The sequence below is a fragment of the Echiichthys vipera genome, assembly GCF_963691815.1.
Source record: "Echiichthys vipera genome assembly, chromosome: 20".
In the NCBI taxonomy this organism is placed as follows: Eukaryota; Metazoa; Chordata; class Actinopteri; order Perciformes; family Trachinidae; genus Echiichthys; species Echiichthys vipera.
The window spans coordinates 25,641,637-25,669,323 of record NC_139845.1 but is presented as its reverse complement, the minus strand read 5'-3'; the positions used below and the strand labels follow the sequence as shown (position 1 = coordinate 25,669,323).

The following is a 27,687-nucleotide window of genomic DNA, read 5'->3' as shown; positions in this document are numbered from 1 at the left end:
AATGTGGCATACATAGCGTAAATATGGCAAATGTACAGTCTTGTTTAAGAGGAGAGGAACATAAAACTTGAAGTCGTAGTTCCCCCCGGACTGTTTAGCCTCCGGCTCGACTCGCACATGGGCAGCATGGGAGCGCAATAGCAGCCAGCGAGTGAGAGTCAGGTCCCCAGTACAGGCGCTCTCGTCGTATGCCACCATGGTCTAAGCGGCTAAGCGTGGTACTGCCGCACTCGCCTGTTTAAGTGGCGGTCCTGTGCCCGGAAGCACATTCACTCCCATACATGTGGGGAAGAGGAGATCTCCATCCAAAATGTTTTTAGAAACAAATCAAAGGCGCATAATTATCCTCAGACCCTCTACTAAAAAAATTTATGTTTTTCATAATTTTAGACCTGACTAAAATGGAGTTATGGGCAGGAGAAGGAGGGTGCGTGGCTAAAAAAAGAGCCATAGTGAATCACCTCCAGCAGCTAAGTTCCCGTCTCCGTAAAGGTCCAGAGCAAGGCTCCTGCAGACAAACAACTGTGCTGCTCACAATTTTCAAACATTGTGTCCGATGGTTTTTCTATTTTTTTTCTCATGGACACTGTAAAAGGTTTTTCTAGCATGCATGACTTACATGAAACTGATAGATGTCGTTTTAGGCACGGACGTATTGGTGATAGGAGATAATGGTACGTAATTTTTAGCTCTGTAGTCTATGCCAGTATATTTAAATGTATTACAATATGGGTAGTGAAACCTCATCATACCAAATAGGCCTACTTGTGATATTTTATTTAGTTAGTACTTGGTAGACAAACTATTTATAATACATATATTAATAAAAATAAATAAATATAATGATTACATTTATATTTAAGATAGCGCTTAGGAAAGGGAAGTGAAAGTAATATTTATTTTTTCTTTAGATAGTATTAGTAGTATTAGTAGTAGTATTTTGGCACATTTTAGTCAGGGCATTGAAATTTTAAAGAGCTCACTAAAGAATACAAACATTGCTCTGCTTGATTCAAACCATTAATAGAATATTTATTATATACTATTTAAATAAATATATAAACATATGCCAACTACGTATATAGACAACATTTACTAAATTTACTAACTACCGAGCCATAGATACCATAGACAGAACCCCACAAGAGGCTTTGTTCGTTTGAAATGGACTCGCTTGTGCTTGGCGCTCAGGCATTTCTACATCCGGTAAGTCCTCCCGTGTTCACGAGAAGCAAAAATGGCGCCGTCTTTAGGGGAGCCTGGCCCATGGATATATAAAAAGACGGATGGATGGCGTATCAAAAATGGCGCCCCATTCACTCCTATGGAAAGCTGCTCAGTGGCGCAGGCTCCCGGTTGTGTTTTAACTGTTTAGTAATTAAACTAAACTGTTGGTTCTGACAAACATGCATTTTTTTTCATTTTCCCCCTTAACTATGAACCGTACTGTCCTGTACCTGAAAAGGCAGGGCGGCCTCTAGCCCAACTGACAGTGTTTGTCCCATGTAGTCCTGAATCTGACCCTTTGCTGCATGACAACCCCCCCATTTTCCTGTCCGTCTATCACTCTCTAATAAAGGCATTAAAAGGAAAAAAAAAATATTGGCTTCAAATCCTTAGAGGTTTAAAGCAACATGACACTATTTGGGGAAATCCTCTGTCTTACCCAGAGCCATATGAGTAGATCAATATCACTTTCTGTCTGCCATGTAGAAACTGTTCCCTGAGCTCTACAGCCCCTCGATACAGAAATAATATCAAATATATATCAAAATATCAAAAAAACATACAACTTGTTGGAACATTACTCATCAAACCATGACCAAATGCCTGGACACGTTGACTAAACCAGACTTTAAACATAATTTGGTTTGCAAGGAACAGTTTGTCTTTAAGCATATCAATACATGGAACATCTTTGGACCTTAAAGTGTAATTACAGTCTTTTTCGACACTTACGCCAGTTTTTTGTGTGTAAAAATGTGTAACAAACATTAACGGAGAAATCCGGGAGAGTCCGACAGCTGGACATGGCTAACACTGATGAGCTCGGGGCAGCACGGTGAAGGCATTCAAACGTCTTTTTTTTTACAACTAATACTGCTCAAAATAACAGAAAACCTCTGCAGCAGCATGAGAAGAGTCCTTACACAGAAAACAAAGCACCAACAACGTAGTTAGTGAACCCAGAGTTTATTAAAAAAGTATTTTAAAGACTTACCTACTGGCGCCTGTACCAGCTCCTCTCATAGTAAAGTCCATTCAAGTGGATTACCAAAGTCAATCCAAAAGGAAGGAGCATAAATAGATAGCTGACGATAGCAACACAGATGGATCAAATATAGACAATATATAGCTAGCTAAAATTTCAAAAGTTGCACGCGGTAAGAGTGAACAGGAGCACAGAGGTTTTATAAGACAAATGACATCATTACTAATGACGTAAAATATCTCTGAATATGACTGCGCCCACTTCAAACCCAAAAACCAGGACAGTTAAAAAAACCTAAATGACTAATTAATTAGTTGATTTGTATTTTATATTAACTAATTACCAAAGATGTTTTAAAAAATAGTGAGGTAAAAAGTACAATGTAGTGGAGTGTAGAAGTGTAAAGTCGCATGCAATTGAAATACTCGTAAAGTACAAGTACCTCAACATTGTACTTAAGTACAATACTTTAGTAAATGTTCTTACTTTCCACCACTGGAACAGACTCAGTGTCAAACACCTTGTAACAGTTTCTCATAAAGCACAATTTACGAGTTGTTCAAAGATGTTTTTTTATATTTTGGTGGCGCTGGTCTACCAGTTTCCTCTGCTCTTTGTGCTAAGCTAGGCTCAACGCATCGTGGAATTACAGTATATCATTACCATTTATGATACTTTATATTGTCATTAGCTTCTACCTTGATGCTCTTTGAGGCAAATTGGACAGTCACTGGAGGACACTTTCTGTCTCAGTCCCTCAGCTTCACCATCAAGAAAGCAGAAAGCTAAAGGTCCAAACACCACTGCATGTCCATCCCTACTGTCTGCACATTTTCCAACAAGTCCAACAATACACCCCTGTGAAAAGACACACACACACACACACACACACACACACACACACACACACACACACACACACACACACACACAACACACACACACACACACACACACACACACACACACACACACACACACACACACACACACACACACACACACACACACAAACACACACACAATCAGAGAGGAAATGTGTCTGGCTCAGAGATGTTTGCAGAAGGCGGAAGGGCAATTTGGCTAAAATGAGTTAGGAATCCATTTGGGAGAGCAGGAGCAATATGCCCCAGTCTCAGAGTGCTTCTCTTTGAAGGGGTGTAATGTTGTGTAGTATAATGTGTCTCCTGGTGCAAAAGCTAGAGAGTTTGGGGATTAGGCTCGGTTTGCTGTTGTCCTATGCACAGACGAGCAGCAGAGAGGTTGATGCAGCGCTGGCTGTTTTGGAAATCAAACTGGGGAGAAGCGGTGCAGCGTGAGGCGGAGGGGAGCAGATGGTGATTGATGTAGAAGAATATTGAATGTATCACACAAGCCTGGCATCAGATTACTCCTCATCCTCACTCTCTACTCCAACTTCACACACACAACTACATTATTTCAGTGTGGGATCGTATCCATTCATCTAGACTCTACACATCTGTGGGTGGGTGCGGAATATAGGATGGAATTACCACCCTTTATTCATCCACCAAAAGCTTTCTCAAAATGAGTTTGTGCTGCACAAGCACATTGGGTGCACTGCATCTTTCAAACTGTGCAAATGAAGGGCTTGTAGCCGTTCACAAGCTGGTGTGTGTTAAAGGGAAATTCTGCTTATTTATTTTAGATTCACAGAGGTTTTTTGTGTAAGACGAACACACAGAGAATGATCACTAACTCTTCAGTTCCGCTCAACTCCCCAGAGCGTTTTAGCCTCTTTTTGCCAATGTCCAATGGTGTATTTAGTTCACAGATATATTCCTCAGGAATTGGTGGAGTTTGCTCTACTTTTACTGTTTCAGTTTGAGTCTACTCACCAAAATCTCTGTCTGACTGTCAAGATCCCAATAAGAGAAGTTGATGAAAAAAAATCCTGACACCATGTGCTGACCCAAATACCAAGCTTTATGATCTTATGGGAAAAAAGTATTTTAAAGGTCCTGTGTCCAATGTTTTACATGTTTTTATCATTGGTTATCACCAATTTGTGGAGGGGTTGTTATGTCACTTAAAAAGTGAGACCTTCAGCGACCAACGCCCTTCCTGCCTCTCTCTAACAGCCTCTGGACTGACTTCTATGTAAAGGACTCAGGCTGATGGGAAGATCTGCTCCAGAGTGCCTCATCTCTCTTTAGCTCAAAAGCTGAAAACATAGATGGATGACGCTTTGCAAGAGAAATTAATACTGCCCTGTTTACTAATGGAGAATTTCTGTGAATGCAGGTCTCAGACTTCCAATCAAAATGACACATTGTCGACCACTGGAATGCTGCAGGTTCAGTTTGAGCAGCTGTTCTGTCAGAACTAAACAGCATCTAGTTAGTTTGATTCTGACATTAGGTGCCTTTCCATTAGGGTTGAATACCTGAGGTGGGTCTATTTTGCCCAAACCCTTCTAATTTGCATGTGAGTCGCTCGAGCAGCCGTTTGTTGGCCCTGTGGGAGAGCAGGACCATTTTTCTCCCCTGAGAGAAGATCAGAATCAGAATCAGCAGTACTTTATTAATCCCAGGGGGAAATTATTTAAAAGTCTGGTTGCCTGATTGGATGTAGCCCTCAGCAGGATGTGATGTGTGGCAGTACAGACACCACAACAAGAACAACTGCAGTAGGGGGTCAGCCTGTCTGTCAACAAACACTTTTAAAGCTCCCATTATTTTTAAGGTGGAGTGTTTTGTTTCATGTTACTTGTACATGAGTTGACGTTGTGAATCATATGGGCTACCTTTAACCAAACTGCAACTATTCTGTATTTCTCACTTAGGGAAAGAACAGCGCGCTGCTCTGGTTAGCTGATCAGCAGTGATCCAAACCCATTCAGAGTGAGATGTCACCTCCAGAGTCTCCTAAATCCATCTGGGGACTTTTTTTGTAATGGAAACAGGGCGAGTGAATATTTGAGACGGCGTGGACTGAAACTTTGTGAGCGACCACATTTTACCCGAACAGACTCTGCCAGTAAGAATGAAAAATAACCACACAGATGCTTTCATCTGAAGAGTTCAGTGTAAGGATAGCCAAGCCTGGTCCCCATTACCAGTACCATCTAAAACAGGTGTTCTACACATGAGCCAAGTTGAGCAGCACAATACTGAAAGCACTTATCAGATGTCTACTCCCAGCCCATCTGAGACTGCCTGTTTTTGAAACAAGCTGTTGACAGATCATCTTCTCAGCATACTGCACATGTACCCCTGCTATCTGACACTCAATTTTCTCTGTGAAAGGGCATCAGCTCACTCCTCCCCTCGGATGAGGGGAGGAGTGAGCTGATGCCTGATGTCTCTGAGGACATGGCCACAAAACAAAGGCCTGCCATGCCTTCTCCCCAACAGGTCACACCCAGGTGTGAATTATTCAAGGTACCCCCAAACTGTTCATTGGCTGACTAGACCCCATGGCGATGACATCACCCGGGCCTATATAAAGTGTAGCACACAACCTGCACTCTCTCTCTTTCTCCCGGCTCTTCCTTTGCACTCAACTCGACGCGATCCTGCATGTCCAGGAGACCAGCTGCCCGCTGTCCCCTCGGCCCTGGACCTGGCCTACGGCGATCACCAGCAAAAGTTTAACCAACCGGTTATCCTCAACTGAGCACAGCACAGAGCGATCTGTTTCCTCTTTTGCCTAAGAGCCACAATAAGACAAGAACCTTTCTACCACGAAGCTTCCTTTCTTCACCCAGCCGCTGGCATCAGGCAACGCAAAACATCTCCCATCTCATGGACTGGTAACTAATCACCAACTGGGCATTACTACATGTTATAGGACTTTATGAACGGCTAGATACAATTGTAACTTTGTCAGAAGAACTGAGATTTCAAGCTGCGGGCCTTCGTGTAACTTAAATGTTCACACCTTCTCTGCAGGGGTCCGAGCCCCCACCTCTCCTCTTTGTCTCTCGCACACACACACACACACACACACACACACACACACACACACACACACACACACACACACACACACACACACACACACACAAACACACACATTTGCTGTTAGCTTTAGTTAGTTTATTGTGTTTTGTTTGTTGCATTTATTAATTTGTTAATAAATGTTTGTGTTTACCATATGTCTGTTTATTTAATATTTCACAAAGATGAATGAGCCAGCTTCTACTAAGAAAAGAACTTTTAAATCCTTCAACTAATTAAACTATTACATTTATTGGTGTTTAACCCTTAATTAGTAGTTTAATATATTTAATGAGACTTTAATATTAGTTATCACTCCGTCTATGACGGTGGTGCCCCGAGGAACACTGGTTTGACTAGAGTAATTTTTATTATTATCTTTGATAATTATAGGTGATAACTAATATTTACTTGATTAACGATAAGTTTATTGAGAATACTCAATCAAGGCCCTACATTTGATTGGTTCTCAGTGTGAAGCTTTAATAAATTAAAGTTATTAATTTTTAGTAATTTTTCTTTATTAATTCTCTTTATCAGATATTTCATTCGATAGTCACATTATTGATCCAATTAAACCTAAAGTACCTACAATGTTATACAAATTGCAACTTCCAGGGATCACTACAGAGCTAGATGTTCAGTCTTGTTGGACATGGTGAGCAAATTCAACACATAATATCCCAACAGAGAACTGGAGCACCTGTTTGTTCAAGCCATTAAAATGACCAGTGGAAATTAATTTGTGGTTGTGTGATTAATAAATGTAGTGAGAGGTAATGTGACATTGTGTCATTAGGTTTAGAAATCATCAGGGTTTAACCCCTTCGGACTCTGTGTCCATTGGAGTGGCCACGACATATTTCCGTCTCTAAACCAATAAATACTCTGTAATTGAATGATGTCAGCAATGATGGGTGCTGATTTGATCCTAATTATCCAATCACAATCAAGTCATGACTTTAAGCACACTCAGACAGAGTGACAGACATCAGACAAGACAAGCATGGTGAAGCCACTGCAGAAAGGGAAGAGCAAGTGCCCATTTTTATCCAAAATATAAATATCTGTTCATGTTGGCCAAACAAACTTTAATAAACTGTTACAAGTAATACTATTTAAAGTTATTTTGAACATATATGATTACTTTTTAGGATTTTTCAAAGTATGATTTCTTTCAAAGTATGATGTCAATTGCAAACCCTCACAGGTTTGTTGTAAGAATATATAGAAACAAAATACCTCTAAGCTTTTCATAGGAAAAGTATAGTGTCACAGTTCATGATTATAAAATGTAGATTTTGATGATGAGATTTGAACGATATTTCCCCATACTACACCTGGAAAACCTCATAATGGGAAGAGACAGACCTGAAGTCAACAGGTCAGAGGTCATTAGTCAACAGGCTTAGACATCAGGTCCAAAATCTCAAAATAATCATTGACCCCGTCACATTCTTTTTATTTCCTACTACTCCTCCTGGTGGAAATAGTTTTGTGGTTGTCTTTATAAAAACTACATCCTGTTTTATCGAGCCAATAGGTGTGAATTTGTGAGATCGGAGCGGACACGCAGCGCAGCCGTTCTGCAATGCTCATACATCCAGTGAAACTCTGGTGTTATATGCAAGATCTAAATGGAATGCATAAGAGTTCAATTTAACTCAATTCAATTCAGTTTCATTTATAGTAGCAAATCATAACAAAAGTTATATCAGGACACTTTACAGACTAGGTATAGACCACACTCTATGACTTATTTATGATTGACATAGATCCAACAATTCCCCCGTAGAGTACTGTGGCAACGAAAACCTTCCCTATAACAGGCAGGAACGTGGAACAGACCCAGCTCTAAGAGTAAGAATACATAAAACGAGTTAAAATGTGATTGTTCTATTATAAGTTTCAGAGAAGGAGAGTGGAAAAGTTTAATGCAATACCAGCAAAACTTGATGTGGCAGATGAGATTGAAATAGAGGAGACAAATAGTGTAGTGACAGAGGAGGACAGGAGGAGATGACAGTGACCAAGACCAGTAAAGGCGCTAAGTCACCTTACAAAAATGGCGGTGCTTTGGGGGTATCACACATGCGCAGTTAAATCTGGTCTGCAATTGCCATGAGCTCTATCATAGAAAGAGAAGAGGAAATATCCCTAGTGCACCCAAACAGCACCTGAGCGGAAACCATCACTTTATTTCTAGCAACGGCAGCTCCAGTATCACTGCGTCATACCACCAAAATGCGGCCATCTTTAATTGTTGTCCTAGCCTCTTGCCATAGCCTTGACAGTAACCAGGAAGGAAGAAATCAAGTGGTGTCACAGCCCATTCACTACAATCATGGACACTTCTTGTGAGAATCCAATTCATGAGGATCATCCCATGAGACCCTATGAATACTCTAAACAGTATCTGCCAGATATGATCTTCAATTAGATGGCCGACAACACAAATGTTTATGCCATGCAAAGTGGTACACAGAGTTTCAAACCGACAAGTTCAGGAGAGATCAGAACCCTAATGGGTCTCCACCTTGCTATGGGAGTGATGAAAATGTCAAGAGTGTCCATGTACTGGGAAGCTGGTACTGCTATTCCCTACCCAGACTGTACCATGCAAACATCTAGTTCAAGATGTTTAGATCATACCTGATTGATTGCTATGTAGAAAAACTCAGCCTGATTTTTAATACGTTTTTATGACATTTTACGCCCATCTTGTCCTAGCATCCAACGGACTGGACATAAAAAAATACTATTAAAAGCATGAGTTACCAAAAAAAAAATTTCCACTTCGTTTTTATGTTAGAGAGGAGTCAGAATCAGTTAAAAAAAAAAAAGTTTGCCCAGGCAAAAAAAATGCAGGTCTGAAGTGTCAGCAAATGTGAAATGAATATGCTGTTCCATCCTGTCTCCTACCAACAGTCATCATTTTCGATTTTGCCACTATTGGTTAGCCACGAAGCTAAACAAAGATGAGAAGTGAGTTAACTGATCTACGCAATGGGCAGTGAAGCTGAAAAGATATTCAGTTTGTTTGAGTTTGACGAGTCGGATGATGAGAAGGACTTTGATATGGTCATGAAAAAGTCTGATGTGAGAACAGCAGCCATGGAGCCCACACAAAGGAGGAGTGTGGGAGATGTGGTAAGCCACAACACTCTGACGAAAGACATTGCCCTGCATTAAAAAGTAAGTGCAAGAAATGTCACAAGAAAGGACCTTGGGAAAGAAAATGTTGTTCTAAACCAGTGGGAGAAGTCACAAGCGAACAGCCTGAACAGACATACTTCCTGGGAGCAGTTGACAGGGAGGATAAGGAGAAGACGTGGACTGTAGGCTTACCTTTAAACAATGTGGTAGTAACCTTTAAAATCGACACTGGAGCCGAAGCTACAATTATTGATCAAGGGACATTCGAAAAGATGTGGGCTACTGAAAACTGAGCCAGTTAACATAGCCCTTCGTGATGATGCCCAACCATAAGCAGTGCCGACAGACTGCAACGCATGGAAGAGGAGGGCATAATATAAAAAATAACACAAACGACAGAATGGTGCGCCGCTATGGTACCAGTGCTCAAACCTAACAAGAAGGCATTCCGCCTCTGTGCAGAAATGAGGAAACTTAACAAAGCGGTGAAACGAAGTACGACTGAAGTACATCCTGCCTACGGTGGAGGAAATAATGCCAAGGCTCGCCGGTTCAAAAGTGTTCACATCATTGGAGCAAGTGGATTTGATAAGATTCCCCTGCATGAGGACAGCAAGATGCTAACCACTTTCATCACTATTTTTGGGAGATATGCTTTCCGCCGCTTTCCCTTCGGAATTACAAGTGTTCCTGAAATTTTCCAGAGGAAAATGGCGTAGACTCTGGCTGGCTTGGATGGGACAGAGATTTTTATGGACAATATGTTAGTTCATGCAGAGACAAAGAAGCAACATGACTGATGCCTGACAGAGGTGCTGAAGGTCATTGAGGCAGCAGGTAAAACAAGGCAAAATGCCTTTAAACAGAGACAGGTACGTTTCATGGGTAACTTAATTGATGAGGCAGGTGTCAGGGCCGACCCAAACAAAGTGACAGGAATAGGGAACTTTCCACAGCCACAAAATGTGACAGGACTCAAAAGATTCTTAGGAATGGTCAACTATTCAGCCCAGTTCGTTCCAGAGCTGTCAACAGTACAACACTGTATGAGCTACTGATAGGAGACACAGAGTGGATGTGGGGGCCTGCACAGTGCGAGGCATTCAGGAACTTAATGATTGCATTAGCCACAGCCCCTGTACTTACCTTCTACGATGCCAACAAGCCCACCATAGTGTCTGCAGATGCCAACAGCTACGGGCTGAGCGGCGTTCTACTCCAGCAGCATGAAGACCACTGGAAACGGTGGCCTATTGCTCCAGACGATTAAGCGAAGTGGAGGTCGGGGAACACTGAGGACACACAAGTAGCTGAGAGACTCTGGCAAAATGAGCAAGCCCCCAGACAAACTGGTGATTATGGACTGTAGTATCTTGGGGGGAACTCAAAGTCAAGGGAACTACCATTACGTACTTTGGGGGGGTTGAAAAAAAAAAAAAAAAAAGGGGGGGGGGGGGTGTGTGATTTGTTTCTGATTGATTGTTGCAGAAAGTGTACTTACTTACTTGTAAATGTTGTTTGTAAAAGACGCAAAGGAAGGAATTTTTATTGTCATTAGACACCATTGGGGTCTAAAGTTTGGTAAGACAGTCCTGACAGAACATGACGACCTTTTTGCATTAAATTTTCTTTTCTGTCGATATCCTCATCGCCTGCCTCTTTCCTCTTCTCGCCCCCAGAAGTCTGTCCAACCACTGCAGCGTTTAGTTTAATCTGAACTTTTTATTTTAGTAACGTTAGCTAACTCTCTCCTCTGTAGTCATTTTAGTTGAATCTGAACTTTTGACTTTGCTTTACTAATGTTAGCTAACTCTCTCCTCTTTAGTCATTTAGTTAAATCTGAACCTTTGACTTTACTTTACTAATGTTAGCTAACTCCCTCCTCTTTAGTCATTTTGTTTAATCTGAACTTTTGACTTTACTTTACTAATGTTAGCTAACTCCCTCCTCTAGTCATTTAGTTTAATCTGAATTTTTGACTTTATTAAAATTAGCTAACTCCCTCCTCTTTAGTCATTTAGTTTAATTAACATTTTTTACTTAACTTTACTAACGTTAGCTAACTCCCTCCTCTTTAGTCATTTAGTTTAATCTGAACTTTTGACTTTACTTTACTAACGTTAGCTTACTCCCTCCTCTTTCAGCCTATTTTCCTGCTGTTGGACGCTCTGTTTGTTTCCATGGTTTCTCGCACTGGTTTCACTGCAGACTGCATTCAGCCAATGGGCGTACGCAGAGTGGGAAGATTTGAAAATGCCCCCCCATGGCGTTGTCGTCTGGACGGTAAAACCACATACCAAATACACATAGTGTTAAACAGTGCTGCTGCATGAGAAGAGAGAGACGGACTCATAGACTGTTTACTGAACTGGACTCTGAGCCGCATGCATGGGAATGAATTAGGCCGAGCACATACTTCTCCCTTTTCCCTGATGCTCTGAATGAGGAGCTAAACCGCTCTCTAGTCTTTTTTTCTAAATCAAGTTCTAAGATGGTGTGGAAAGTCTCTAAATGTAGTGAGACAGTGCCCACCTGTGAGTGCTTTGAGACGGGGAAGGGGCTCACAGCAGCACCCTCTGCTTGTTGAGGACACTAACTGCAGAGTGATTGGTGCATTAGAGTCCAAAACAGTACAAAAGTCTCCACTAACACCAGAAACAGTGGACACATGTCTCTCTAGGATGGAGGAGTTTTTGGGAAGTCTCCAGATTTGGAGAGAAACTCTTCGGTGTTGTATTCTCCACAGCGTCTCCCCGTCTCTTCTTCTCTGTTGTTGGTGTATTTCTGTGGCGGTTACACCACCACTTCCAGGCCTGCATGTGTACTACAGCGGTTTTAGCCGGTTTCACTGGTTTCCTGTGGACGCAGATATTTCTTAAGTCGAGGCTGTGTCAACGGAAAACTTTTTAAGAACGACGTGTCCGACTATCGTGTGGACATACCCTTAGAAAACCTACAGTGAACATCCATTTCTCTGTAGATTGTGATGATGAAGGATCTGTATGTGAGCAGTAGGGAGTGTGGGCCTATTAAGCGGTGGTGAGCTGCGTTCAAATGGGTGCTGAATGGGCAATAGAAGCCTCTTGTTGGGGTCATCAGTTTTATTGGCCTGTTTGAAATCTCTTCAGAGGCTTCCTCAAACATCAGGAAAATCAATACCAGCTCCACGACTCTACTACGCTAAATAAATCAACGCTCGCCACCTTTTTTTCATGCCATAACATCAGCAGAAGTCTGAGTTTTAAAGCCAGGGGGATAGCACAGAGAGTTCAGATCTTCAAACACTACACAGGCGAAGCGGCTCGGAGCTAACAGAAGATTTCTTGTGGGAGCCTAAAGGCAAGCCTTCACTAAGCACATGGATTACACGTGAACATCACTGATTAATCAATGTTGCATACTGATGGCAGGCGCTAGGAACAATGGGGTAAACACTTATTGGATTTTACTCCTGAACAGAAGCACCTAGTGACACGAATGGAATGACCTTTAAAAACAGAAGAAACATGTCTACACTGTAAAAACCTGAACTGTAAAAAAAAAATGGTAAAACGAGTGGCAGCAAAGTTTCCAGACGGATACTGTGAAATCACAGTAAATAACAATATTTAATTACAGTATGTATGTATTTATTAACAATATTATACTGTAAAAACATGAACTGTAAAAAAAACGGTAAAACGACTCGCAGCAAAGTTTCCAGACGGATACCATGAAATTACAGTCAATAACCATATTAAATTACGGTATATTCAATGTAATTTAAGTGATTTTGACTTTAAAATGTGCTCTGTTTTTACAGTTTATTACCATAGACTGTATAAAAAATGGCTGTAGCCTCTCCGTTGGGGTCCATTCTCTCAATTTGATCCAATCGTCCTCGCCTACAGGAGTCTCCATCTTGGCAGACTTTGACTCCGCCTCCGCCTCCCTAAACATGGGGGTCAGTGAGAAACTGCTCTGTTATGAAACCTGCCCCTAGTGGACACTCAGAGAACTGACGTTTTTGGAGCTTCCTGATTGGATCAACCAGGAAGTCTCTGTGGTTAGGGCTTGGTTATTACATGTAATTCTGTGATATGGTTATTTACTGTAATTTCATGGTAAGTAAGTAAGGGATTCAAATGGTATGAACTGTACTAATAGTAGTATTTTATGATGTATGCTGCAGCAGCTTATAGACCATGGTTTCATCAAATAGTCAGTGATGGGGTGCCAACTGCACCACTGATAAAGAGATTGTCTTGAATGGGTAATTACTATTGTCAGCGGCTGTGTTCTCCTGGGTTTTAGTGTCTATGCCATTGGTGTTTGTATATATGTGTGTGTGTGTGTGTGTGTGTGTGTGTGTGTGTGTGTGTGTGTGTGTGTGTGTGTGTGTGTGTGTGTGTGCCCTGGCTGCAGGACAGAGGAGAGGCAGTGGGTGTTATCCTGGTTCTGTCTGTTTGTGCAGTTCAAATCTCCCAGGATTCCAATAAAGCAGCCTTGCCAGAGATAATTAGAGCAGACATGGTGTCAAAAGGAAACAGCTCTTTCTCCACCAGCCGCACTTTTACAGTCTTGGTAGGTACACACAGTATTACAGTGAGTGTAGATATCACAAAATACAGTCAAGGAGTCAAAGTATCAGCCTGTGAATGTTCTCATTTGTCCAGGTCATCGTTATCCTCAAAGCAATTTCAGTCAAAAGCAACTGGAATTGGTTATTTGTCTAGGAAGACGTTTCACCTCTCATTCAAGAGGCTTCATCTGTTCATGTACGCATCTGACCAGGCTGGGACTGGTCCAACTAACTGGTGTGGAGATCCAGGTATTTAACCTCTCACAAGGCCGATGATGTCACTGGAACCCTTTGTGCTCCAAGTGCCAACGACCGTGTTAGACTGACAGTCGTTGCGGCCGCCCCGGCTGCCTTCATCCTTCCTGGCGTAGTGAATCTTTTTAGCCCTTTTTTCACGTGTGAAGCGATTTTTTAACTATTTGCCTCAAACCTGAATTGAATTAGATGCATATTTGAGTGATCATCAGCATTTTTTTATACAAAATAACAAAAATTAACCAAATAAAAAAAACATCTTTCCTGATTCACACAAACATCACAAAGCAGAACATAGTACACAATTAATGCAACAAGAAAAGTGCAAACATAAAGTCTGAGTAAAACAGTTGTAGTCAGTCTATTTGTTTTTTTCCGTCTGTACTTCTTCTGAGCTCTTGCTGCAGCCACAAGCTGTTTGTCTTTCAGTACCACAGAGTAAAACTCTGAGCAAGACATTTCATCATTTAGTGTCAGGATCCCTGTTCTGCAAGCCTCTCCCTTTCCTTTTGTGCTTGTGTTTGTCTCCCTCTGTCTGTTTTTCCCTGCATGTGTCTCCCCTCTCGTTGTTTGTCTGTCTGGAGCTGGTAGACGTGGTTCCATCCAGCTGCATCCAGTTCCACTGATGACCTGCCCTGCAGCATAAAAAGCCAGATGTGGGACTTTGCTTGTTGATATTTACGCTCCTAGTAGGTTTGTTTGCTAATTATTGTTTCTCAGTTCTCTTTTGTTATAGTTTAACCATGATCCCGTTCCTGCCTCCCCTCGACCGTCTCGTCATGTTTTGTTTTGTCCCTTGTCCCCTGTTCTTGGATTCCCTTGTTTTCTTTGTTATAAAATATTTGTTTAAACCGTTCTCTGTGTCCTTGTCTGCATTTGGGTCTGGTTCACTGTGTTAGTCCCTGAGCCGTTCATGACAGAATGGTCTGGCCATAACATGGACCCCGCAGACATGGAAGTCGACTCTCTGGGCTTTTCCGTTCTTCAAGCAGTATCCGTTCAGGGTGTTCTGCTCGGTCAGCATTCACAGACGCTGCAAGGAATCCCAGGGAGTCTGAGCCAGCTCTTTGCCTGTGTTTCTCGCATAGAGGGACAGGTTGGGCCTCTCCTTGCTTCCTCTGCGAATGCTGAGTCACCCGCTACCACTGTGAGTACCCTTCTACCCCGTGAGCCTTATGTCCCTGCTCCTGAGCGTTATAAAGGGAAGTTGGGGGAGTGTAAGATTTTCTTATTTCAATGCTCGATAGTGTTCGGTCAGCAGCCCCTCACCTACACAAGCGATAGCTCCAAGATAGCATATGTGCTAGGTTTGCTCACTGGTAGGGCCTGAGTCTGGGGAACAACCCTCTCACACAACATGCTCCTTGTGTGGCGGATTATTCTGTTAAATTCCGTACCTTAGCAGCTGAATTAAGGTGGGATGATAGGGCTCTACAGAGCATATTTTTCAAAGGGTTGAACGAAGAGGTAAAGGACTGCTTAGTGGGGAGATCTGAGACCAGTAACCTACAGGAGCTCACTGGCCTTGCTATCAAGATTGACAACCGTCTCCGTGAAAGGCGCCATGATAGGCGGTTATCACCCTTGGTAACGCCAGGCCCACTCACTGTTCCTCTCAACCCTGTTACTAGCGTTTCTGCTTACAACCGTGTAAACCAGTCTTCTGTTCCTGTCCAGGAAGAACCCATGTAGTTTAGCCGCAGCTGTCTGACTCCTGCCGAACGACAACAGCGTTTTCGAGGGAGACTTTGTATTTACTGTGGAGCTCCTAACCACCAGCTGGCTACCTGCCTGTGTCGGTTAACATTACCTAACATTATCGACTCCGAGTTGGTTTGTACTAGTCAGTTTCCAACTGTTCCTCTAGTTACTCTGTTGGTGGTTAATGGTCTCAGTGGTGAGGAGCTAGCTCAGATCTGTGCCGAGACGATTCCCGTGACCCTGTGGCTAGCAGGTAATCATACTGAGACCATAGCCTTTCACATAATGCCGTCCGCTAATGCTCCTGTTGTTCTTGGTCTCCCCTGGCTTATCACTCACCACCTTGTTATTGACTAGGTAAAAGGCAGGGTTGTGAGTTGGAGCAGCAGTTGTCACTCTTCCTGCCTTCGTGCGGCCCCTTCTAGGTGCCCCTGTGACCCCAGACCTTCGTTGCCCGAACCTCCAGACATGTCCTCCGTGCAACCAGTATATTATGACCTCGCCAAAGTGTTTAGCAAGGCCAAGGTGTTATCCCTGCCACCTCACTGTCCCTATGATTGCCCCATTGAGTTGCTACTTGGGTCAACTTTCCCTACCAGTCGTCTGTATAACCTGTCAGGACCCGAACGTGAGTCCATGGAGACGTACATTAACGACTCACTTCCGGGATCATTTGTCCTTCTTCCTCCCCCCTGGGAGCTGTTTTTTTCTTTGTGGCCAAGAAAGACAAGTCATTACGACCCTGTATTGATAAACACGGTCTTAACAACATTACTGTGAAGAATAAGTTCCCTCTACCATTGATTAATTCCGTGTTTGAACCGCTGTATGGTGCCACTGTCTTCTCCAAACTAGATCTCCACACCGCTTATCATCTAGTCAGAATTAAGGAGGGGGACAAGTGGAAGACCGCTTTCAATACCCCTCTTAGCCACTTCGAGTATCTGGTAATGCCCTTTGGCTTAACTAATGCCCCAGCTGTCTTCCAGGCATAAGTGAAAGACGTTCTCCATGATATGCTGAACCACTCTGTGTTCGTCTATCTGATTGACATTTAGATTTTTTCTAAGGACTTGTCATAGCACGTAAATAATGTCCACCAGGTTCTCCAGCGCCTCCAGGAGAATCGGTTGTTCGTCAAGGCAGAGAAATGTGAATTCCACATTTCATCAGTGACTTTTCAGGGGTACATTGTGGAGAACGGGCAGGTGAGGGCAGATCCAGCAAAGGTTAAAGCTGTGACGGAGTGGCAGACGCTATCTTCCAGGAAGCAACTACAGCGTTTTCTGGGTTTTGCTAACTTCTACCGTCGGTTCATTCGTAACTACAGTCAAGTGGTGTCTCCTATGACCAAGTTAACCTCTCCCACTGATGGTCTTCTTCAGCTGAAAGTGCTTTCCAGGTCCTGAAGAAGCGCTTCTCACCCCCCCCCCCCCCCGTGTTGGTTCAGCCCGATCCTTCTTGACAGTTCATTGTGGAGGTGGATGCCTCGGATCCGGGAGTGGGTGCGGTTCTGTCCGACGTATGGCTACAGACAACAAGGTTCATCTGTGTGCGTTTTTTGCCAAGAAACTGTCCCCCGCGGAGAGGAACGTTGGGAACCGTGAGTTACTGGCGGTTGGAGGGGGCAGAGACTCTGTTTGGGGTTTGGACTGACCACAAAAACCTCTCGTACATCCAGACAGTTAAGAGACTGAATTACCGGCAAGCCCGGAGGGCATTGTTCTTTGGACGTTTCAATTTTTCTTTGACTTACATTTCCAGGAAGCAAGAATGTGAAACCTGATGCCCTTTCTCACCAGTTCGGACCTGTTGAGGGGGAGGAGACTGGGTCGGACCACATCATTCCCGGATCTTGCGGTATGGCCACTCTCACCTGGGAGATCGAGACGACGGTGAGACAAGCGCAACGTACTGACCCCGAACCCGGTGGTGGTCCGGTCATCCTTGGTCTCACATCGCATTGGACTTTGTCACTGGACTTCCTGTCTCTCAAGGCAACGACACCATTGTGACCATTGTTGACCGGTTCTCTAAAATGGCTCACTTTGTTCCTCTGCCTAAACTGCCGTCAGCCATGGAGACGGCATCCCTCTTGGTGGACCATGTTTTTTGACTCCATGGGTTTTGGACCGGGGTCCCCAGCTCACTTCACACTGGAAAGCCTTCTGTCAGGCTTTGGGAGCCAGGGTCAGCTTGTCCTAGGGCCAAACAGGATTTTGAGACCGCTCTTCGCTGTGTCTGTGCCCGCAATCCCTCGTCGTGGTCGTCTCAGCTGTCCTGGGTGGAATACTTCCACAACTCCCTCTCCTGCTTTGCTACAGGTATGTCTCCCTTCGAGGCTTCATTGGGTAACTTATCTACTCTCTGTCCGGCCCAGGAGTCCGAGATTGCAGTGCCCTCCGTTCAACATCATCTCCGGAGAGTTCGTCGGATTTGGAGGGAGGTTCGAGAGCCGTTGCTTCGGACTGCTGAGCAGAACCGAAGGATGGCGGATCGCTTTCGCATCCCAGCTCCCAAGTACAGACCGGGTCAGAAGGTGTGGTTAACTGCACATGACATTCCCCTGAATGTCACCTCCAAGAAGCTTGCTTCCCATTTCATTGGCCCCTCCGAGGTCGAGGCTGTCATCAATCCCAGTGCAGTCCGTCTCAAGCTCCCTGCATCTCTCAGGATCCATCCCACATTCCACGTCTCCCAGTTGAAGCCTGTGGCCACCAGCACGCTGTGCCCGCCTACTGTTGCCCCACCACCCCCCCGTACCGTGGATGGCCATCTGGCGTTCACGGTCAGCTCTATCCTGGACGTGCGACGCAGAGGGCGTGGCTTCCACTACCTGGTTGATTGGGAAGGATTTGGCCCTGAGGAGAGAAGCTGGGTCTCTCGGCCCCCTGATCCTCGACTCTTCTCTCATCAGGGATTTCTACCGGGCTCATCCTGGGAGGCCCGATGGAGTGCCTGGAGGCTCTCGTTGAGGGGGGGTACTGTCAGGACCCCTGTTCTGCAAGCCTTTCCCTCTCCTTTTGTGCTTGGATTTGTCTCCCTCTGTCTGTTGTTCCCTGCATGTGTCTCCCCTCTCGTTGTTTGTCTGTCTGGAGCTGGAAGGCGTGGTTCCAACCAGCTGTATCCAGTTCCACTGATGACCTGCCCTGCAGCACATTCGGTGCCAGCCATTGTCCTCGGTTCTGTGGTACTTCTCGTCAGTTGGCTCCTGTACTTTGTTTGTTGATATTTATGCTACTAGTAGTTATGTTTGCTAATTATTGTTTCTCAGTTCTCTTTTGTTATAGTTTCCTGTGATCCTGTTCCTGCCTCCCCTTGACCGTCTCATCACCTTTTGTTTTGTCCCTTATCCCCTGTTCTTAGATTCCCTTGTTTTCTTTGTTATTAAATATTTGTTTAAACCGTTCTCTGTGTCCTTGTCTGCATTTGGTCCGGTTCACTGTGTTATTCCCTGAACCGTTCATGACATTTAGAATGACAATGAACTCTCCTTTAATTAATTATTGTTATTCATCTATTTATTAGTTTGATGTTTTATTTATCTATTTAATGTACTCATCTAGCAATTGTACTTGCTTACTACACAGAAAATAATATTGTTATATATTTCTCCATACAATTCAGACATTCATTGTACTTTCCCATATTAACCTTAACCAGAGTGTTAAAATCATTATTTACATACCATAGCTGCCCCTGGCCCTGGTGGACAATAAATTGATCTTGGGTTCCCCTAGTTTTGGGCCTGAAGTTCACTTTTTTGCCCCGCAGCCACTGGTTTGTTTTTTTACCAGCCAAAGTTTTTTTGCCTAAAATAAAGGTGAACGAGGGTTCTTGAACTTGTACAGAATCCACATTAAAGTGCTGTTGAGTTATTAACCAACTTAATCTCATAAAAGACAAGAATGACTTCCAGCAGTATCTGACCTGGTGTGGCAGGCTTTTAGAATAGAAAATAACAGAAATAAATACAGGCAATCATCTCACTGAGTTATTTGGTTAACACCCAACAGCAATCCATTAGTCTCTGTTTCTTTTTCACTGTAGTGTCATTAGATACCCAGGATCAACATTTTTTAAAATTTTAGATTAACAATAAACATTACATTTATAACAAATTACTTATAAGTTTATGTTGCTTTTCAAGATAAGACATATTTTGACTAAATAACATTTAGATAAACAACAACAATAACGATCATAATAATTAACAGAAACCAAACTACATTACACTGTAATGTGAAGGTCAGACACTGATTGAAAAACCCTTTCACAGAGCATAGACTGAGGCTCTGAGTCCTTAAAGAGGAGGAGGAGCAGACACTCCCCTCTGCTTCCTTCACTCCCCAAACACACAAGCCAGTTGTGAACCTTGCCATCCTTTTCCACTTTGTATTAAAACGTAATTTTTTATATATTTTTTTAATCCTCCTCCTCATCCTCTTCTTGTTCTGTTGCAGCCAGCGGCCTCTTCATGCTAGCAATATGCCACCACATTATTTTTCTTCGTCTTCTTCTTGTTTTTTTATTTTGAAAGTCCAAGAAAACGACGGGGCTTGCTTTGCAACAATAGGCTACCTGATGGTCAACAACACACAACACTTGCTCATCGTTGTGTTGTCTTATTGGCTACATGCCAACGTGGCAGTTAGATTGACAGTTTCACCCGCCAATCACAAGAGTTACCCACATTTGGCATGTGGGCGGGTGCCAATTTCATGCCCTGGTGCCAACCACTGGAAGCATGTCGCTTTATGTCAGTATTGTCAGTGCGCTTTATAGATGTTATCACACACTTTTTCCACCCATGTTTTTTCTCCTTCCCACTCCTCTCTGTATTTTTGCATTCTTTTCTGTTTTTTTCTTGGAGGAGTAGCCTTGTTGTCTTCAGGTATCTTCTTCGCAAGCAACAGTACCTCGACCAATGAGATGAGCAGGATTCTGGTTCGTCATACGCGTGTGTGAGTGTGATGTCAGCTCATTGGTCACAGAGCAGGAGATGCTGAGAATAAGTTTACCGTAAATTGTCTTATAAGGCGCCATTTATTCATTAATTCTATTGACATTTTACATACTATTTTTGATTCTCACGGTTATACGGGACAAAGTGTTAACAGAAGTGGTTGTAAGTGTTTCACCAAACAACTGATGAGGCTTTTTTCAAAGACATTTTGTGGCCCTTAGAACACGCCCCCCCCCCCCCCCCCCATCACTGTGGTTCAGTATTTCTACAGCTCAGCATGTCTCCATTAATTCAGACATCTTTGTGACTGTCACTTTGACTTTCACAGTCTACATCTCTAATGAAACATTTCTCTCTCTCACTCTCACACACATTTATAATTACACACTGAATGGCTCCCTTGACTGATTAGTTAATAACTTTTGACGGACACATCATCTCTGTGACAGCCATTGTGTCAGTCACTGCAGGTAATAGATATGTACGCTGAAAGTGTTGAGTCCACACATAGGGTCTCATACAACAGCACATTGCTATTGTTTTAGAAAAAAAGAGTGATTTGCCATTCTGGGTATATAAATAATAGCTGCAGATGTAGCCTCTCACATTCTATTCATTCCAGCTCTGTGTCACCAGTGTGGATCTTATGGAATGACCCAAGAGTCAATTTTGTTTCTCTGTTAAAATGTATAACTAATCCTATTATTGTTTCTCTGCAGGTTCCATCGCACGGTGCTCCTACATCAAGTATCACTATTCCTCGGCTACCATACCCAAAAACCTTTCCTACAACATCACCAAGACAATAAGGCAGGACGAGTGGCACTCCCTCCGTAAGTCTGCTGCCATTTCTTTTCTTACTTCTGTGCAAAATACGTACGACAATACTATTTTGTTGTTTTATTCTATAGACTAAATACATTCCATTTCACTCTCTGAGATGTGCATTGTTGAGATCAACCTGCAGTTGCCTCCCCGGGTCCGTTGATCGGAGGATGGAAGAAGAGATCTTGAGACGATGGCTTGAGATCACACCAATATCTTTATTGGAGCACTTTGCAAAGCGGAGACAAGTTCTGATACAACTCAAACCAGGTCATACATCAGACGAGTCTGTTGTGGTCTAAGAGTAGCGGCTTTAAATACACTGGTGGGCTGATGGCAACGCCCCAAAGGTAAAAAAGGCGGCAACGGACGTTAATCTGCCTAGCAACACCTTATAACACTAAAAACTGAAAGAAGGAAATTAGTGTATGTCCCTATATGGCTATCTAGAGAGACAGATATGTCTGTGTTTGCAACACACGAAATTGTTAGTTAATGAGTATGTGTGTGTGTGCCTAAAATGAAGAAATGAGCATTCCTCTGTTTTTTAGAATCATAACGAGGTGATGGGTGAGTGGGCACGAGATCTCTATCGTGCACATTCTACAGATCTGAACTGTCTTTTCTGTGAGGCTCTGTGATGCAAGTTATTATCTGCTCAACCAGCAAGGACTAGTCTCATTCCAGGGGTTTATGTACCACGACCCCACTGTGCACCAACTTCAGTTTAGCCATTTCAAAAGCCACATGAAGAAAGCAGCTCATTTCTCTATCTTCCACAGCATATATCTTAAAGTGTAATTCCACCATAAATCATCCCATGGTCTTTTTTCAACACACACATCAAATAAGCCATAGAGACAGTTTTTTTGTGCATCATCTACTAACAGAGAAATCAAGGAGAGTCGCTAACAATCGGATGTGGCTAAAACTGATTAGCTCGGGGCAGCATGGTGAAGGCATTCAAACGTCTTTTTTAACCACTAATACTGCTCAAAATAACGACAAACCTCTGCAGTAGCATGAGAAGAGTCCTTACACAGAAAACAAAGCACCAACAACGTAATTAGAGAACCCAGATTATTAAAAGAGTGTTTTAAAGACTTGCCCACTGGCCCCTGTACCAGCTCCTCTCATAGTAAAGTCCATCCAAGTGGATTAGCAAAGTCAATCCAAAAGGAAGGATCCCATTGATGATTTATTCCAGCACAACACGTCAACTTTGAGGTTTGTGGCAGTTTGGTGAAATAAGTTAATAATAAATGTAAAAGCAGCACCGGTATGTCACTCGAGGGGGTGGGGGCGTGTGTTGAAGGGGCTACAGGTAGAGGTAGAATCAGACATAGCATCAGTCTCGGTGTGGGGGTATTTTTTGGTGTCCCTGTGGGTACTGTGAGCCCATGGAACCTTAAGAAGAATGTTTATGCTGCAGAGAGACATTTCTCATCTTGGCCTGGAATCATTGAGTACTTCAAAACGCTGTGTGACTGCTATGGAGGATTCCCCATCCCTCATCAACCGCACCATACTGGACTCTGTTTTTCATGTCCCCAGAATAAATTGGAAGACGTGACCGATTCCTACATAAAGCACCAATAGGCTCCTTCCTTTGGGATTGACTTTGCTAATCCACTTGAATGGACTTTACTATGATAGGAGCTGGTACAGGGGCCAGTGGGTATGTCTTTAAAACACTCTTTTAATAAACTCTGGGTTAACTAACTATGTTGTTGGTGCTTTGTTTTCTGTGTAGGGACTCTTCTCATGCTACTGCAGAGGTTTGCTGTTATTTTGAGCAGTATTAGTGGTAAAAAAGACGTTTTAATACCTTCACCAAGCTGCCCGAGCTAATCAGTGTTAGCCACGTCTGGCTGTTAGCGACTTTTAGCGACTCTTTGGAATTTCTCTGTTTATAGTTCATACACAAAAAAACTTTTTTCGATGGCTTATTTGATGTATGTAAGTGCTAAAAAAGACCGTGAGATGATTTTACGCCGGAATGACACTTTAGTGTCAATTTTTTTAAGAACAGAGGAAAAATACATAGGAATACAATTACATGAGAATCATTCAATGCTCTGTCCTGCCTTTATGTTGAATTCACTTCCCTTCCTTGAGCTTACAGATGTAGCTGTTAATGTAGCAAAGGAATTTAAAAAGGGAAATGTCATTGATGAAAATTGGTTGATTAAACCTACATGCTTTAGCATGCTTTAGCCTTCATTTCTTAGGATTTGTTATTATTTTTTCATACAGTAAAGTGAGTCATATCATTGTCACTACTCTCTTGATGTGGACTAAAAGGAGCAAAGTGTTCTGTAGGATAGGCAGTGTGGTTGTTGCAGGAAGCAAACCAACAACATTTCCAGCATGGTGCAGTTACTCTCAACACAAGGCCATTCTGCTGGCCAATGATCAATAATATTTGATGGTGTTATTATGTCAAACTGAATTGGTCCATTCATCCATCCACCACTTTGTTTCAGAGCAGAATATTTCAACTTCTTCTGACCAGTTAGCAGTGAAATGTATTGAGTAATGGTTCACAGAGGATAACTACTAACCCTTTTTATCATCAGTCTGACCTGACCTGTAGCACTATACAATGTATTCTCATCAACAGGTTTGTGTGATATCTTACAAAATATGATGTTCTACTAAATGCTGTGAAAAGGCAACAATACATGTCCATGACAGTTACGTTTAAACAACAAAAGGTGACAGGTTTAGACAGTAGAAGGTGACGGTTAAGTTTAGACGACAAAAGGTAAAGGTTAAATTTAGATGACAAAAGGTGACGGTTAAGTTTATACAACAAATGGTGACGGTTAAGTTTAGACAACAAAAGGTGACGGTTACGTTTATACAACAAAAGGTGACGGTCAAGTTCAGACAACAAAAGGTGACGGTTAAAAGAAAACTTCACCCATTTGCATTAAGCTTTGTATTGGAAGAAACCAAGTCATATTTTTGAATGTTCCTGCATCAGTCCCCCGAGACAGGAGAGAGCCGTATCTATCTGATGACGCAAAAAGAGGATTTTTACGTCACGTCAAGCTGAAGTGTGAGAGAGACGGGCGGGCTCTGCTTAAACTACAAGCACCAGTTCCTCATTTTTCAAACCCGTCTAAAGGGGGTGAAACCCACTCACACTTCAGACCTATCACAGATCAGTGGGTGGGACTTAATTTGGTGGGTGGGCCGCAACCTGCAGAAACTTTGCAGAAAGTAAACAAACATGGCGGAAGGTAATCAGTCTGATATGGAAAAAGGGGAGTTTGAAGATCTGATGCTCCAATCGGATGTCCGTGGCGTCCTATACGAGCCGTAATATAGCGAGGAGCAGCTGGAGCTGGTGGGGGAACAGGAGGTGGCTGCTGCAGATGCTACGGGGAGGGCTGGTGGTGGGAGGTTTTTGTTTGTTTATTTTGAGTCCAGGGGGAGTTTTTGTTTTTTGTACCAGTGGGAGTTGCCTTCACACCTGTGCATTGTGGCGCATTATGGGAGTTGTTGTTGTCTTCTGCAGCAGAAGGTGACGTTTAGCCAACAAACAAGTCGTGCTGTAGAAATGTCAAAACCACATTGTCATATAATTCAGGAGAATTAATCTATTCCTTCCATTTTGGACATCATTGAGTTTTCCCTTTTCCTCTGGACTCAGTTTCAAATGTTGAACTTGGGCATGTCTCTTTGCACCCCCTTAGTACCAACTAACAGGGTCCAACTAACTGGTCAGGCTCTAAGGACAGCCACATCTGTGGGGTAATGATTCTCTACTTTCAGTAGTGATCCAGGTTGAGCCACACTACTAACTGTATGCTTGAGTTGTATTTATCCTGGACCTGTAGAAAATAGAGTGAGTATCTGGAGGGCTTCCTCTCCCCAGAACAGCTTTCCTGATTATATCAGCATGGGTATGAGTGCTGTCAGAATCTAACAGGAACCTATCTACTTTTAGGGTACCTGCAATCCATGAGCCATTGTTGTGGGCATGTAGTAGCTCTCCAGTTGCCTGGCCACTGAGCCGAGTGGAAACACGCTTTGACCTCAAACTGTCACTGTCTCAGTCTCACTAGTCCTTGAGTGTCAAGTGATAGGCTTCGGGGAAGCTCCTCTCTGCTCCAAGCCACAGAGGATTGTTCTGCTGTATGTTTTCTTCTGCCTTCTTCCCACCAAGCTGCTCTGTCTGACAAAGCAGAGGTGGATGATAATCTATTTGGAGCGAATTATTATTTGAAGAGAATTATATTATGCTTGTATTATTACTTCCAGTTAGAAAATGTATTCCCCAGATCTCACACTTTTTTGAAAAGATGGCTACAAGCCTGACTCAGGAGTCGGAATTTCCGATTTCCGATTACAAGTGAACGCAGCATAACCATTAGTAATGTCTGTCAGCAGAGTCACTAACATGGAGACTTATTTACATCTATAGAGGGAATCTCTCCCCAGACACAGATATTGGAATACTCAGCAGAAAAGGAACAAGTGTTTTCATTAGTAGGTCACATGATCAATCACCACTGTTTTAACTCACTCTGTGATGGATAGGAACTTAAAAGACAATTAAATAGATGGAAATCTTACAGAGTACAACTTAAATGCTGTCTAATGTTGAATGCTAACAATTTACATCACTTGTTTGTTATACATATAATGAAGGTATATCTGTTGGTCAAAGTTTAAACCTACATGAGTGTTCAAAGGGTGGATCATCAGCATATAACTCTATCACAACGCCCTGGCATTGGGGGTAGCTAAGCGGTTATTTGTTGGGTTAGGGTTTGGGTTCTATAGTGCTTTTTTCACAAATATTCTATATACTCTTTCTTTATGATCACACTTGGTCTGCATATTCTCCTCTGGTTGTTCTCCTGTATGTATATTTGATTTAACCTCCAGTGAAACTGACATGCCTGAGCAAAAGTCACTGTTGCATGTCTAGTGTTGGGGCATTCACTATTCTTCCTGCAGTCAAAAGCTGCTCAGGTTTCTTTTCTCCCAGTCTAAATTTGCTACGTCAGTGAATTGCATCTATCTGTTTGACAGTTTATAGCATTACATTCAGCATAATCAACTCTAGATCCATGTACAGTTCCCACCCGGAAATCATCAACCCCAAATGATCCCTTGTGGATAGTCTTTTTAGTCCCAGCCCAGGACAAAAGACGTCACATTTATTGGGCTAAATAAGAGAGCTGCCGCTGTGCATGAAAATGCTCTGACAATGTTTGGTTCAGTTACTGCTATTTTATGCTTTGGTTTTGCCTCATATGCATAGGAACGGAAAGGATGTGTTTCCTCTTCACTATCTTGGCAAGCTCAGGAAAACACATAGCTCATATTTACGGCAGGAAGGTCACCCTTCTCCAATCAGAGATGTTTTATGTCCTTATTACCAGGCCTATCCACACACCATCTCAGTGTGAGATAACTCTACTCCTCTAACCGATGGCCTGTCACTCTGATGTGGGTATTAAAACGGAAAAAAGGAAATAGCAAAAGGGTGAATAAACACAGCCCTGTCCACTGAGTGAGCATCTGCATTCACTACCAAATCAATAAGACATGCCAGATTAAATGACAGCACTGAAACTCACTAATAAGACATTATATGTAGGCCTTGAACTGCAGTCTCAGGGGACAGTAAGCCTCTACGGAGAAGAATATGGATGTAGTCTCACAAAGAAGCCGAAAGTGGGTGGTTTCCAGTAGTAAAAATATGTGCAAAAGTGGGCGGACGGTGGCACAGTGGTTAGAGCAGTCGCCCCATGAGGCTGAAGGTCCTCAAGGCAGCGGCCATGGGTTCCATTCTGACCTGTGGCCCTTTGCTACATGTCTCCCCCTCTCTCTCACCCCATTTCCTAACTGACAAAGACTAGGAAAAACTGCCAAAAAATTAACTTTAAAAAAAGAAATTGGCCAGTGGAGGGGAAGAGGTGGACCAAATGAAACCTGGCTCAAATCTACCAAGCTAGCTAAAGCTGAGAAGCTAGATAGACTACTTTGCCAGGAGGCAGCCTGAAGACAGAGTAGCTGTATTCATTGA

The 27,687-nt window shown here is 42.9% G+C and overlaps 1 protein-coding gene across 1 annotated transcript in view; it reads left to right on the top strand.

Annotated features, from left to right (window-relative positions):
- The window catches only part of tmem178bb (transmembrane protein 178Bb), a gene marked incomplete at both ends in the record, with an annotated part of 169,677 nt that overhangs the window by 70,291 nt on the left and 71,699 nt on the right, over positions 1–27,687 (top strand). Inside the window, one exon of the mRNA XM_083935240.1 lies at positions 21,533–21,646. Within this exon, the coding sequence (XP_083791366.1) occupies positions 21,533–21,646 (114 nt within the window). The remainder of the gene's footprint in view (positions 1–21,532; positions 21,647–27,687) is intronic.